We start from the raw sequence: 14735 nt of genomic DNA, 5'->3' as shown, positions 1-14735 counted from the left end.
TCTTTCTCAAGATTGCTGTGGACATTTGGAGGCTTTTGTGTTTCCAACTGGATTTCAGGATTGTTTTTCTGTTTCTGTGAAAAACATCATTAGAGTTCTGGAAGGGATGGATCTTACTGATTTACATAAGCTAAGCCAAAGCCTCTCTGCATTTATTTAGCATAATTGTTAGAAAGGTAACATCCTTGCAGAAATAAAGAAGATTAAAATTTTGGTACAGTTGATTTAGAATTGTTATTGCAGGATTTGTGTGGGAATGTGGGGGAGGGGATTAGACAGGCCTTCCTTGCCAACTTTGTTGAAGTGGCTTTCTTGAGAGCTTGTTTGTCCTTATTCCAGACCTGAGCATGGGCATGGTCCTTGCTTAGAAACATTGGTTAATTCAGCAAACAGTTTATCTTTAGAAATACGTAGATTCTTTTGCTGCTTTCATAAGTACTCCTAAAAACAGAAAATTGCTTCTGATAGTTGTTGAAGCAAGAAAGTTCTTTATTGCTGTCCTGTGTGCACTGATAGGTTGATGTAGGGGAGAAAAAGGTCACCAATTGAGAACTAGGGGATACTGAGAAAGTAGTCTTTCTTAGCATCCTTCGGGCTCTGTGTGGCTGATGAACGGAATGTTCATAGTAGTGCCCTCAGGAGCAGGGCTGTGACCAAAGATAGGGATGGCGCTGTTGTAAATGTGTGCAGGGTTTTGAGGCTTGTCTGGGGGAATAATTTAAAATGTTTAGTGAAGACAGTAGAGAGAAGGAATCAGAAGAATGCTCCTGAGGTGGGACAGGTGCTCAGGCAAGAAGTCAGAGTTTGTGAGGCAGGCATCCACTTAAGGTGATGGGTACCCCGAGAACCAGTGGAGGAGAGAGGGTGGGAAGGCAGGTGCAGACAACATCACATAACAGGTTATATCATTTCTCATCGTGTCTCCGTCTAACCCAGAACTTCTTAGAAAAGTCAATTGAACGAGAAACTCGCCAAGAGTATGCCCTGGCAATGATTCAGTGCAAAGTCCTGAAACAGCTGGAGAATTTGGAGCAGCAGAAGTACGACGACGAAGACATCAGTGAGGATATAAAGTTCCTCTTGGAGAAACTCGGTGAGAGTGTCCAGGATCTCAGGTGTGCTGTCCTCTTTGATTCTCACGGGCTGGGTATCCTGGGCTGTTGCCTGGCCTCCTATTTTAAGGAAGTCTCAATTTGTTACTAACTGGGAACTCAGAAGATTGCACTAAAACACGGTATCTTCTGTTGAAAACTGAGGGACGTGGAAACACTGGCTCATCACTGTGGGGACGGTTGGTCAGAGCTGTGTGTGTTCTCTCCTCTTCTGGTGGGAGAACCCACCATTCTCTGTGGTCTGAAATCCCAGCCACTGTTCTCCCTCAGGTTGTGGATGCTACCCTCGAGGAATCTGCCGGTTTAGAATCTTTTTTTAAGCAGCAGTCATTTCATTTATGGAGGAGGTTTGCTCATATAGGGAAAGAGTATTTTTTTCATGCTTTTTTTTTAAGTTTCTCTTGCTTTATTGTTTATATTAAAAAATTATGCAAGTGATGTACATGCAGTAAAAAGAAAAATCCCTCCCTTATTACAGTCCAGATGGGACTCCAGGCCACTTCCCCATCTTCCCCACCTCCTCCCCCCACACTCTGATTTCTAAACACCTTCTAGCCCCCACCCCCAACACACAAATGCAAATGGGTTCCACATATTCTTCTGGTCTTGGTTCTTTTTTGTTTAATACTAGTTTGACAGTTTTCCCCATTAACCCATGCATTCTTTGTTTTTAAAGTACTGACAAATTCTGGAAAGAGAGTTATTTACTAAGAAGAGTTGGGGTTTGGGGTTTGATTATTAGGCTACTTTGTCCACGTGTGGCCTTGAACAAGTTTCTTGACATTTTGAAGTCTCAGTTTTCCTTTTGGTAAAATAGTGATAAACGTTCTAATCTTGTAGGATTTTCCTTGAGGTGTCCAGCACATGCCTTCAGTGTAATGTGTGCTCTGGGAATGTATTTACCAGATAACTCATGCAGCCCATAGTCTCCAGGCCCAAATGCCTTTGTCGAGGTGGGAGCTGTCACCTGCATCAGTGGTTTATACAGAGTTTTATGAAAGAAAGCCGAATGAGTTTTCTCTTTGTAGTATAGTAGGCCAGCCATGGGCTTGCAGTTTATATAAATTCCATTTTATTATGTTTATTTTTAAAAATTATCATTAGTTCTTCTGTAATAATGATTTGAGATCCTTTTAAAAAATAGATTAATGATAGCTTTCTAAATTATTTAATCCATGCTAGCCAATTTTGGAGAAGGCAATGGCACCCCACTCCAGTACTCTTGCCTGGAAAATCCCATAGACGGAGGAGCCTGGTAGGCTGCAGACCATGGGGTCGCGAAGAGTTGGACACGACTGAGCGACTTCACTTTCACTTTTCCCTTTCATGCATTGGAGAAGGAAATGGCAACCCACTCCAGTGTTCTTGCCTGGAGAATCCCAGGGACGGGGGAGCCTGGTGGGCCGCCGTCTATGGGGTCGCATAGAGTCGGACACGACTAAAGCGACTTAGCAGCAGCAGCAGCCAATTTTTACTACTTACTGATTCTTCTGACTGAAAACCACAGTCACGGAAAACTAACCCATCTGATCACATGGACCACACAGCCTTGTCTAACTCAATGAAACTCTGAGCCGTGCCTTGCAGGGCCACCTAAGATGGACGGGTCACGGTGGAGAGTTCTGACAAAATGTGGTCCACTGGAGAAGGGAATGGCACACCACTTCAGTATTCTTGCCTTGAGAACCCCATGAACAGTATGAAAAGGCAAAAAGATAGGACACTGAAAGATGAACTCCCCAGGTCGATAGGTGCCCAGTATGCTACTGGAGATCAGTGGAGAAATAAATCCAGAAAGAATGGAGAGACGGAGCCAAAGCAAAAACAACAATCCCATGGACAGGAGCCTGGTGGGCTATAGTCCATAGGGTCTCAAAGAGTCAGACACAATTGAAGCGACGTAGCACATAGGCATAGTGAATAATTTTTGAATTAAAATGCATTTCAGTTTGTTCCATGTACAGAGGTTTTATTTCTATTATTAATCTGTAGTGGGCTAATTCAATTAGTGATTCTCTCTACATTGTTGATAATCATGGTTAAAAATATTGTCCTGAGGTATGTGTTCTTATTTTTGTAGTGTCATATCATAGTTTGACATTTAAAGTATAATAGAATGTACTACTTTATTTTATGTTAAAGTAATACACTGTTTACATAAATGTATCCTAACATATTGAGTGGTCTGTTAAATACAGTATTTTAAGTGGCGTGGTAGAAACAATGCTAAATTATCAGATATTTCAGTGACATATATTCATGTGTATATTAGAGTAAGGATTTTGGAAACAAGTGCTCCTTTTAACGTCTCATGATGAGTATTCAAATTTGACAGAAACGTTGGACCTCAGTGCTCTGAATCAGTTTCCTGTGGCTTACTGAAGATGATTTAAGCTGTTTAAACTTTGTTTAGGGATAATATATAGAGGATGCTCAGTCTCTATAGTTAAATCATTAGTGAAGATGTTCTACGTTTTTTACATTTTGGAGTATCTCTCAGATTCTTATAAACTTTGAATGCTTTCAAAATTTTTATAGCTCGTTTGATGAATACAGTTCAGAACTTAAGTCTGGAAGGTTGGAGTGGAGTCCTGTGCACAAATCTGAGAAATTTTGGAGAGAGAATGCTGCGAGGTTAAATGAAAAGAATTATGAGCTCTTGAAGTAAGTTTCACATTCAGTTAATTCCAGTTTACATGCTAAATAAACTCGTCATTCCACATACTCATGGACATATTTTTGTCCTTTAAGTTTTTAGATAGTCCATGGTTTTAACATATATTTTCTTGCTTACTAATGTGGTTGAATACCTTTTCATGCTTATTGGCCATTTGGGTTATCTTTTTCCCAGGAGAAATGCCTGTTCAAGTCTTGTTGTTGTTGTTCGTTTGTTTCCCCATTTTGTAGGAGTTCTGTAAGTATTCTAAACATGTTCTGTGTCACACGAAGTGTTTCACTGCCCTGAGATCTCCCCGTGTGCCACCTGCAGTTTCCCCTCCCACTCTCCCCCTGATGTTGTGGGACTTGTGGACAGTGGACATTATGAATCTGAAAGTGACCTGTTATGTGCGTTTAAAAGGTCTGAAGGCTGCTAACTTATGTACAATAAAGGATGTGCAGTGTACTGTGTGTAATAGTGAAACTTGTAGAAAATACGGTTATATTTGTAAATGTACATTTTTGAGATAGTATCAGCATTATACCTGTGTTCTCTTGTGCTCTAGAAAAAGATTAGAAATCAGTCTCTCTTTGAATTAAATTTATTTCAGAATTTTGACCAAACTTCTGGAGGTGTCTGACGATCCCCAAGTCCTAGCTGTTGCCGCCCATGACGTTGGGGAGTATGTGCGCCATTACCCACGAGGCAAGCGGTAAGGGAGGAACCTGGTTACCTCAGGTGCCCTGAGATGGTCAGCAAGGGTCCTAACTCACACACTCCTGTAAAGTAGAGTCATTCAGCTGGGAGATGATGGAGTAAGTGGAATCAAGGTGACCATAATGCTGGGGATCATGGTAAATGATAAACCTAATTAAAAATGGGTGGTATAAGAATAGAAGCACATGTGTGGAACACAACTGTGCTTTAGCCAATAGAGATCTCACTAGAAAATTCACGTTCAGGATTTTCTTTGGTTTGTATGCTGTAATTTAAAAGCCATTTCATGAGTACTGGTGATTTTTTGATTATTACCGTTATTTGTTATAATATTGAATTGTTATTGAACTGAGTAGGATGAATGAATGTGATGGAAGAAGCTCTTTTTTGGGGAAAATAATCACATCAGCTTCCTATCCTTCAGTCCCCACATCAGCACCACAAATGGGGGCTCCTTGTCCTCAGTGGCAGGAAAGAATTGGCTAGATTCCACGACTGAGCTACTATAACGTAGTTGATAAAGGACTGAGCTGATGTGTTAGGTAAGGTGGTGTTTTAATCCATAGTACCTGGCATGGGACAAGCACTCATAAAAACTGGATATAATTATACTACACATTTTTTTTTTCTCAATACAGTACATTAAAAAAAAAAGATGTTCTAAAAATAACATACAAGAAGGTCTCCAGGTGAAGCCTCTCTGTCACCCCAACCCGTGTGCTTCCCTCTAGGTTGTCTTGTACCACCGGCAGCCTTGCTGCACTAAGGGGTCCCAGCCATTGACTGTGTGGTGGTGTTGGCCACCAGGCACCCACACTGCTGGGCTGGATTTTAGACACCCACTGGCTCTTTGCAGGGCCCTGCCCTGGCAGACAAACAGGGTCCTTTCTTCCATTTGTGATGCAATAACTGTTTACGTTTCGCTTTTGTGTCTGTAGTAACTGAATTTTTCAGGGTGTTGCAGGGGGGCAGCAACAGCGGTGTGATTGTCAGTCCTCATGATGCTTTTGTCAAGAGGAATCTCTCATCTCTTTTACTGCCCAGCAGGTCATAATGGCATACTCCATCATTGCAGGAAAGGGCAGATATCTTAACAAATCGAGTCTTTCTCAGGAAATTAACATGGCTCCTATGAGGTGTTTTTTAACCTCGTGTTCCCTGCTGCCTGCTTCTGAGCCTGTATCTGGCTCCCAGAATGGCAGCAGCCGCTGGGCTTACTATTGATCTGATATTATTTCAGCTGTTAGGTGGTATGCAGTATACTAATTTTTAAGCAAGCCACAAATGCTGGTAATAAAGAACTTAATACTCAACTGCCTGGAGCACTATAATCTAGATTACCCTAGCAGTCTAGATTGATCATATTTGCCCAGACTAGGAAATGAGGATAACAATTGGATTTATTATTAGGAGTTCAAGAGAGAAGTACGAATGCTTCAAATCTGTGATTTGGGAGAAATGGTGTTTTAAAAAGATGTGTGTTGTTTACTTACCAGTATGGTAACTTCTCTTTGTGAGACTCCTGGGCGGCTGAGGGCTGGGGCTGTCTGTGACTAACAGCAGGCATTGGAAAGTCAACTGCCGCGTGTTCACTGTGCGGCTTCTGTCCTGCAGGGTCATCGAACAGCTGGGTGGGAAGCAGCTGGTGATGAACCACATGCACCACGAGGACCAGCAGGTGCGCTACAACGCCCTCCTGGCTGTACAGAAGCTCATGGTGCACAACTGGTAGGTGCCCCCCGGCCCCCTCGTCCCCATCCACATGTTCTTAAGGAAACGCTCTCGTGAGCGCTGGTTTTTAAGAGCAGTGATTTAGATTAATACCTAGAAGTAGATTTTAGCCATTCAGAGCAGTGTTGTGATAGTTTAGAAAACAACTGCATTAATGTTCTCAGAAAATGCATGTGCAAAGTACTTTGTTGTTCAGTCTATGTCTGTTGAGTTGGTGATGCCATCCAACCGTCTCATCCTCTGTCAGGTTCAGTAGGGTTGCTGAAGTATAATTCTTGTCTTGTTAATAAAAATTCTGTTTAAATAGTTATTATTTCTTTTGAAAAGTTTATTGTTCAGCATTTTCATTTTTTAAATGTGCATTTATGATGTGAAAAAAAAGCTGAGTATGGCATAGAACACTAGAGTGTTCCCTTTGGCAGCGGAGAAAATTTTTTGGTCGAGAATTTTATTGTTCAAATGATCATGCATTAAAGATGAAACATTTAAAATTTGAAAACTTTGTCTTGAATTTAGGAATTTGATTTAGTTTCACAGTAAATTTTTTGATGTAGGATTACAAAAGGAAAAGTAAATTTTTTTATGGCCAGTAACTGGTTTATTTGCTCTTTATTATTGACTAGCCAATTAGAGAATATCCTTTCTCTAGTTACGTGCCAAAATATTTTAGTTTTAGTGTTTTAATTATGATAAATCCTCTTTAGTGGAGAAGCTTAGCTTCAGCATTTCCTGTACTTTCTTTATTAAAAGAATTTTCATATGAAGATTAGAATCCAGTTATAAAGAATTCTAACTGTGGATTAGAATCCACAGTTGATTAGACTGTAGCGTTTGTTGTGACAGACACCTTTCTATGGCACTTGGTGCCAGAGGATGTAAACTGCTCCAGTAGTAGCACGTTATTCAACATCAAATTGGTGTGAGACCAAATAGAATGTCATTTGGAAGGAAAACCTTTGGCAGCATTATTTCCAAATGTAAAAGGATTTTGAGTCAGTATCTTTATGCAGGTAACCAAGCTGGTAAAGCCTACTGCTCTACTTTCCTAAAATAGAGGCTTTTTAACTAAACCGTGGTACTGGTGTTTAGAAGATGTTTCACACCAAATAAAACCTGAAAACATAATTGATTTGATTTCCTCTGAGCATTTAGTTTGTCTTGGTTTAATTAAAACAAATTTTTAGAAATGGTGTATTTTAGTATAACACAGTAACAGAAATATTGAAACTAATTAAAATACAGCTATGGGTAAAAGTAGAATAGGAGGCTCTCTGAGTGGCGGCAGCAGCAGTGTTTCCTGACAGTATCAAACATGTTTTCTCTGTTATTGCTTTGCTCTGAGGCCCGGTTTCCAGAGTTCCAGCACTCTCCTGGTTTACTGTTTGACTTTTCTGCCATAAATCATTTTTAGGTTTTTGGTGTTTCATTATTCCCAAGATTTCTGTTGATCAGACTAAATCATAATTGTGGATTTAGTAAAGTTAGCATTTCTTTTTTACTGTGGAGAATGGTTTTTTGGTTTTAAGTCTAAAATTACATTTTGAGTATAAACTAGAAACTTAGGAAATCATGGACCTGGGTTGTCTCTGGTTCTCAATTCGGATTCTGCTCTGAGGGTTTCAGTTCACTTTTCTTGGTGATGCAGAGATGGATTTACCCCTGGTTTATGGAACATGGAATGTAGAGTTTTACAGTATCATATGAAAATATTGCTCACTTCTTTGTCAGGAGTTTATGACTGATTTCTGGATTATTTCTGTGACTTGGAGGACGTAGAGTAGCCAGCATTTCCCCCTCCACTGGACACCTGTGTGTATGGAATAATGGGTTACATGTAGCCCCAACTGATGTGGGTGGGATGTGGGGGCCAGAATGGAAGGAGGGGGCAGTAGGCACACACCGGGGTCCCTGTAGTTCAGGGAGCCTTGAATGGGCCAGTCCCACCCATGGCCCTGCTGAGTGGATGTGCAGGCTCTGGCCTTCCCATCCCCACATGCAGTTCCTGGTATGTCCTTTGTTCTTTTGAACAAGACTGGATTTTTATATTCATGAATTTGGCAAAGTAGATACAAGCAATGACAACTTAGTCTAGAGAACTTTTGTATAGACCCTCAGCTTCTGTGTTATAATCTAACATCATACAATGTCATCGTTTCTCTCCTACAGAATGATTTTAAATGTAATCAGCCTCTAATTCAGAAGCAGCCATATGTGCATATGGACAGCTCAGGACTTCAGGAAAGAAACACTGAATTTTGTAGGTAGAGGATCTTGTGTAGAACTTTCTCTTTGTTTCTAGATTCTTTTTCAACCTATTTTCAAGCAGAATAATAAGTTAAGAGTGTTAGACTCTCTAGTTCTTTTATGTGTAGGTAAATAATATAACAGAGAGACCTCACAAAGCCAAGGGTGTGGGTGATACTGCTTTTATTCTTCAATCTTTACATCTGACTGGAGTATTTTAGTTATTCTCTAAGTACATAGCCATAAATACAGTGATTAAAAGAGTTACTTATGAACAGAATTGAAGGGACAAACCCTTAGTAAGTTTTAATTTTTTAGCCTTAATAATCATGTCACTATAACATTCCATGTGATTTTGTTTTTTATTTTTTTTAATACATTTATTCATTTTAATTGGACGCAAATTACTTTACAATATTGTAGTGGTTTTGCCATACATTAACATGAATCAGCCACGGGTTTACATGTGTTCCCCATAACATATGACATTTCCAAATTTAACATTTTCCAAAATTAATTTAGAAAATTGTGGTCTGTCTTGGGCTGCCTGGAATTTTCCACATTATTCTTATGACATTTTTAGTGGAGGAATTCTCAGGTAAGACTATTTATTACATTCTAAATATAATTCAAGTAAAAGGAGTCTACAATAAGCCCTGAATGTGGACTTTGCTCCCATTCTGTCTTCTTAAGAGTGCTTGTAACGGCATATGCCATGTTGCATAACTAGATTTGTATGTGCTGTGGTCATTTATAGGCGTGTTCTGCATTGTACTGATTGCTTTTGATTATAACTACTTGATCCGAAACCAGCATTTAAAGTGAAAAGGAGGGACTTCTGGTTCTGGTTCTACAGGTATGGAGCTTGAAGTCTCCACTCCATCTGAACCAAGTAAACAGCTGAACAGACTGAAAAATCAATCAACCCTTGTTGAACCCACAGGAGAGGACAGGATACACTTTGCAGCCAAGACTGAAGAGGCACGTGAATGCAGAGTCGTTGCTTAGAGGAGCAGGACTCAGACCAGGGGACAGTGAGGGACCAGCGCCTGGAGGAGGCTGGACTATGGCTGGTGAATTGCAGGAGGTGCAGTATGCACAAGTCTAGGGGATCTAGACGGGGGGTTGGAGAGTGGGCCAGTACAGTGAGAATTCTCTTCAGAAGCCAGACCAGTGTCCCACAGTAAAAGAACTCTCACGGCCTTTTGTTAGAAAGGGGAGAGGAACCATTCTGAAACAGCCCAGAGCTCTTGTTCTTAACCAAGCCTGTACTCAGTGGAGATTCATTAACCCACCTGCCGGGGTGTCATCAGAGTCTGACTGACCTGGGGAAGGGAAATGACCAGTTCCAGCAGACTCGGACCATCCTTTCCTACCCAGAAGGGTAGAAAAACCCCAAGGGACACTTGTGAAGGTCACAATCTCAGGGTCCAGGTTCAGTGAAGACTGAGACCAGATCATAGGACTCCAAAAAACTTCTTTGACCCTGCCTCACCACCATGTTACTTCAGATTTATTTGTAACAGTTTCTTTTACCCAGCACACCAAATCCAACTATTAAGAAAATATTACAAAGCATACCAAAAAGAAAAAAAAGACATCAGAACAAGCCATGGCGAGAATGTTGGGAGATCAGGCTGGAAACTTTAAACAACCATGACTAACATACTTAGGACTCTAATGGATGAAGTACACAGCATGCAAGAACAGATGAACAAGTTAAACAGAGAGAGAGAAATCCTAAGAAAGGACCAAAAAGAAATGTTAGAGGTCAAAAATCCTGTAGCAGAAGTGAAGAATGCCTTTGATGGACTTATTAGTAGACTGGACACAGCTGTATACAGAAAACACCAGGCCTACTTGGGTTCACCATTGCATTCTACCAAATATTTAAGGAAGAAATGTTAGATCAATTCTTTGCAATCTTTTTAAGAGGTGAGAAGCAGAGGAAATACTTCCTAACTCATTTTGTGAGGCCAGCATCGCCTAATACCAAAACCAGACAAAGACATTATGAGAAAACCATAAACAAGAATCTCTTATGAACATAGATACAAAAATCCTCAATGAAATATTAACACACTGAATGCAACAACATATAAAAAGAATCATACACCAAAACCAAGTAAAATTTATTCCAGATATGCAAGGCTGGTTAGGCATTTGAGCATCAGTTAATATAATCCATCACATCAACAAAAAGAAGAAGAAAAATCACATGATTTTAACCATCAGTTCAGTTCAGTTCAGTCGCTCAGTTGTGTCCAACTCTTTGTGACCCCATGGACTACAGCACGCCAGGCTTCCCTGTCCATCACCAATTCCTGGAGTTTGCACCAACTCCTGGATTATAACTACAGATGCAGAAAAAGCATCTGACAAAATAAAACACCTGTTCATGATAAAAACTTTCAGTAAACTAGGAATAGAGTTCTTTCTCAATATGATAAAGAATATCTATTTTTTAAAAACCCTTCAGCTAACATCATACTTATTGCTGAAAAACTGGAATCTTTCCCACAAATATCAGGTACAAAACATAGACGTCTCCTCTCACAACTTCTTTGTACTGGAAGTTCTAGCCAAAGCATTAAGACAAGAAAAAATAAATGGTATCCAGATTGAAAAGGAAGACATGAAACAGTCTTTGCTCCTAGATGACATGATCATCCATTTAGAAAATACTAGAGGCTTGACAAAAAAAGAGTCTTCCTGGAACTAATAAGCAATTATAGCAAAGCTGCAGGAAATAAGGTTAATACACAAAAGTTAATCACTTTCCTATGTACCAGGAAGGGACAGGCAGAATTTGACTTGAAGACTTACTATGAGACTGCAGTAATCAAGATAGTATGGTATTGGTGAAAGAGTAGACAAACAGATCAATGGAACAGAATAGAAAGCCCAGAAATAAGGCCCTTAAATATAATCAGCTGGTCTCTGCCAGAGGAGTTGAAGGCAATGCAGTGAAATAAAAGTAGTCTTTTCAACAGATCGCACTGGAACAACTGCACATCCACATGCCAAAAAAAAAAGGACCTGGACACAGACCTTACAACCTTTACAAAAGCTAACTCAACATGGATCATGGAGTGAACATAAAAACTTGTAGAAGATAATGTAGACAATCCAGGTGACCTTGGACATGGTGATGTCTTTTTAGATACACCACCAAAGGCCTGATTCAGGAAAGAAAGAATTGAGAAGTTGAACTTCACTAAAATTAAAAAGTTCTACTCTGTGAAAGACAATGTCAAGAGAATAAAACAAACCACAGCCTGGGAGAAAATGTTTGCAAAAGGCATATTTGATAAAGGACTTATCTGAAATACAAAGAACTTTTATTTTTTGTTTGTCCATGCCATGCAGCTTGTGGGATCTTAGTTCCTCCACCAGGGATTGAATTTGGGCCCCTGGCAGTGAAAGCGCAAAGTCCTAAACACTGAACCACCAGGAATTTTCTGCAGAGAGCTTCGGAAACTCAACAATAAGAAAACAACTTGAGTACAAAATGAGCCAAAGACTTTAGCAGACACCTCACCAAAGAAGATATACTGATGGTAAGATTAAGAAAAGATGCTCCACATTTTATGTCATCAGGGGAATGCAGATTAAAACAAAAGCTAAATAACACCACACACCTATTAGATTGGCTGAAATCTGGAACAGTGGCAGCACCAAATGCTGGTGAGGGTGTGGAGCAGCAGGAATCCTCATTCGTTGCTGGTGGGGATGCTACATGGTGCAGCTGCTTTGGAAGACAGTTGATATTTTCATACAAAACTGAACATATTCTTAACCTGTGATCCAGAAGTTGTGTGCCTTGATATTAACCCACAGGGTTTGAAAACTCACATCCTCATAAAAACCCAGCACATGGATGTTTGTAGCAGACATTTTGGAAGCCACCAAGATGTCTTTCCTTGAGTAAATGGATAAGCAGACTGTGGTATGGCCAGACAGTGGACCGTTATTGAGTGTTGAAAAGGAATGAGCTATCAAGTCATGGAGAGGCACTGAGAAACTCTAAAGGCCTACGATTTAAGTGAAAGAGGGCTTCCCACATGGCTCAGTGGTAAAGAGTCCGCCTGCAATGCAGGAGACCCAGGTTCAATCCCTGTGTTGCGAAGATCCCCTGGAGAAAGAAATGGCAACCCACTCCAGTATTCTTGGAGTGGGAGAATCCCGTGGACGGAGGAGCCTGGCAGGCTACAGTCCCTGGGGCTGTAAGAGTTGGACATGACTTAGCAACTAAACAACTGAAAGAAGCCAATCTGAAAAGGCTACATACTGTATAATTCCAATATATGGCATCTAGAGAAAGCAGAACTGTGGAGACAGTGAAAAGCTCAATTGTGAGAATCAGGGAAAGGATGAACAGGCAGAGCACAGAGGAATTTTAGGACATTGAAAATACTGTGTGAAATTATCATGATGGACGTGTGTCGTTACACATTTGTCCAAGCATTTGTTACCAAGCCTGAACCGTGAGCTAGGTGAGCTAAGACTCTGGGTGATTAAGATGTGTCAGTGTCGGTTCATGCTTGGTAACAAATATACTCTCTGATGTGGGGCATTCATGGTGGGGGAGGCTCCATGTGTGTGGGGACTAGGTATATCTGGGAAATCTCTGTGTCTTCCTCTCTATTTTTTTGTGAACCTAAAAGTGCTCTAAAAAAAGGAAAAGGTGCATTTGCTGCCAAACCTAATGCTTTGAGTGGCCCAGCGCATGGCACCTCATAACCGTGTGTGAGAAAAACGATAAAGTGCCTAAGACTGCTGCTCTGTGGATAACAGAAGGTAGAAGTGATGGGTGAGGAGGGGCTGGACTCTTCTGAACATAAGCTGGAGTTGAAGAAACTCTGGATTTGGCTAATGATATTTAGATTTTATAACTAGTTTGTGAAGGTTTGATTGCTTGAATTCCTGTGGGAAAGATATCTTTGTTATTGTGCATTTTTCCCAAGTTGCTTTCATAATAGACTGTAATACAACTGCTTTTGAAACTTATGTTTTTGTTTCTTAGGACCAGAATTCATGTAAATAGAGTCTACTTTTAGAATCACTGATTTTTTTTTTTTTTTTTTAATTCTATGGGTCACCTCTTCAGGGATACTGCTAATTTGTTTAGTCTTTGAATTGAAATGCTATTAGAAAATGAAATAGCTAGTGGTGATGAAAGTATATTTGGGAAAATAGGTTGAGGACTCATGCTGTGATGTTCTTAAACTGTTTATTCTCACATCTACACAATAGCATGTCTTCAGCCACCAGGAGCTGGAATAATGTTCCATGAAGCAGTGCTATTTAGGGATGAAGACTCTGAGGTTCAGACAGACTTGGGTTTACATACCCTACATGCTGCTAAGCAGCTTCACATTACAACGTATCATTTAATGTGCTAAACTCCAGCTCCTCATCTGAAAAACAGGCTCCGCTGTAGCTTCTGTGGACATTACTGGAAGAGTAGAGATGAGGATGCGCGTCCAGCAGGCAGTGCTGGGCTCTGGAAGAGGCCGATGTTGGAGACGGCACAGGTGACCTTAGTCGCGGCTTTTCCCAGGCTGGGACTTTAAAGTGCTGTGAAAACAGTTTCCCTGGGCTTCCCTGCTGGCTCAGATGGTAAAGAATCTGCCTGCAGTGCAGGAGACCCAGGTTTGATCCCTGGATTGGGAGATCCTCTGGAGAAGGAAATGGTAACCCACTCCAGTATTCTTGCCTGGAAAGTCCCATGGACAGAGCAGCCTGCTGGGCTACAGTCCATGGAATCACAAAGAGTTGGACACGACTGAGCGACTGACACACACACACACACACACACACACACTTAAGTTTGCAGTTTAAATGTGTTCCTGTCAATTAGATACAGATGAGGGAGAGCACTATGATTTTTTACATGGCTCATAAAACATAATTTGCTTTGTGTATAATACTCAAAATCATCATAAAAGCTGGATGAATAACTCCAGCTGAGTAAACTGTAGTGAATTTGCATGAAAGAAAACAGAACTATATATAACATATTTGAAATTTATTTTTTCTCTTTACTAAGTAGAAGTCTGTACTGGAAACAGGTATAAAGTCTGTATTTTCAAAATGAATTGTTTTTATACATTCAGAAAAGAGTATTTCCTTTATAATTTATACCTAATTGTTTTCCAAAACAGAATCGGTAAAGATTAAGAGAAATATAATTATGACTCAGTTGTAGTTTTAGTCATTATGATAAACTCATGGAAAGATGTGGGATGGAGAATTCTAGGTCCATTATC

General features: G+C 40.3%; 1 protein-coding gene across 5 annotated transcripts in view; it reads left to right on the top strand.

The window, feature by feature from the left end:
* Positions 1–14735, top strand: part of ATP6V1H (ATPase H+ transporting V1 subunit H) — a 45958-nt gene that overhangs the window by 25633 nt on the left and 5590 nt on the right. For all 5 annotated transcript variants that reach the window (XM_055545985.1, XM_055545984.1, XM_055545981.1 and 2 more), the window contains 4 exons: positions 937–1115; positions 3651–3776; positions 4382–4483; positions 6103–6216. In XM_055545985.1, the coding sequence (XP_055401960.1) occupies positions 937–1115; positions 3651–3776; positions 4382–4483; positions 6103–6216 (521 nt within the window). The remainder of the gene's footprint in view (positions 1–936; positions 1116–3650; positions 3777–4381; positions 4484–6102; positions 6217–14735) is intronic.

The sequence above is a fragment of the Bubalus kerabau genome, chromosome 14 (assembly GCF_029407905.1).
Source record: "Bubalus kerabau isolate K-KA32 ecotype Philippines breed swamp buffalo chromosome 14, PCC_UOA_SB_1v2, whole genome shotgun sequence".
NCBI classification, from domain to species: domain Eukaryota; kingdom Metazoa; phylum Chordata; class Mammalia; order Artiodactyla; family Bovidae; genus Bubalus; species Bubalus kerabau.
The sequence above is the reverse complement of the archived record's forward strand: the minus strand, read 5'-3'. Positions and strand labels throughout refer to the sequence as shown.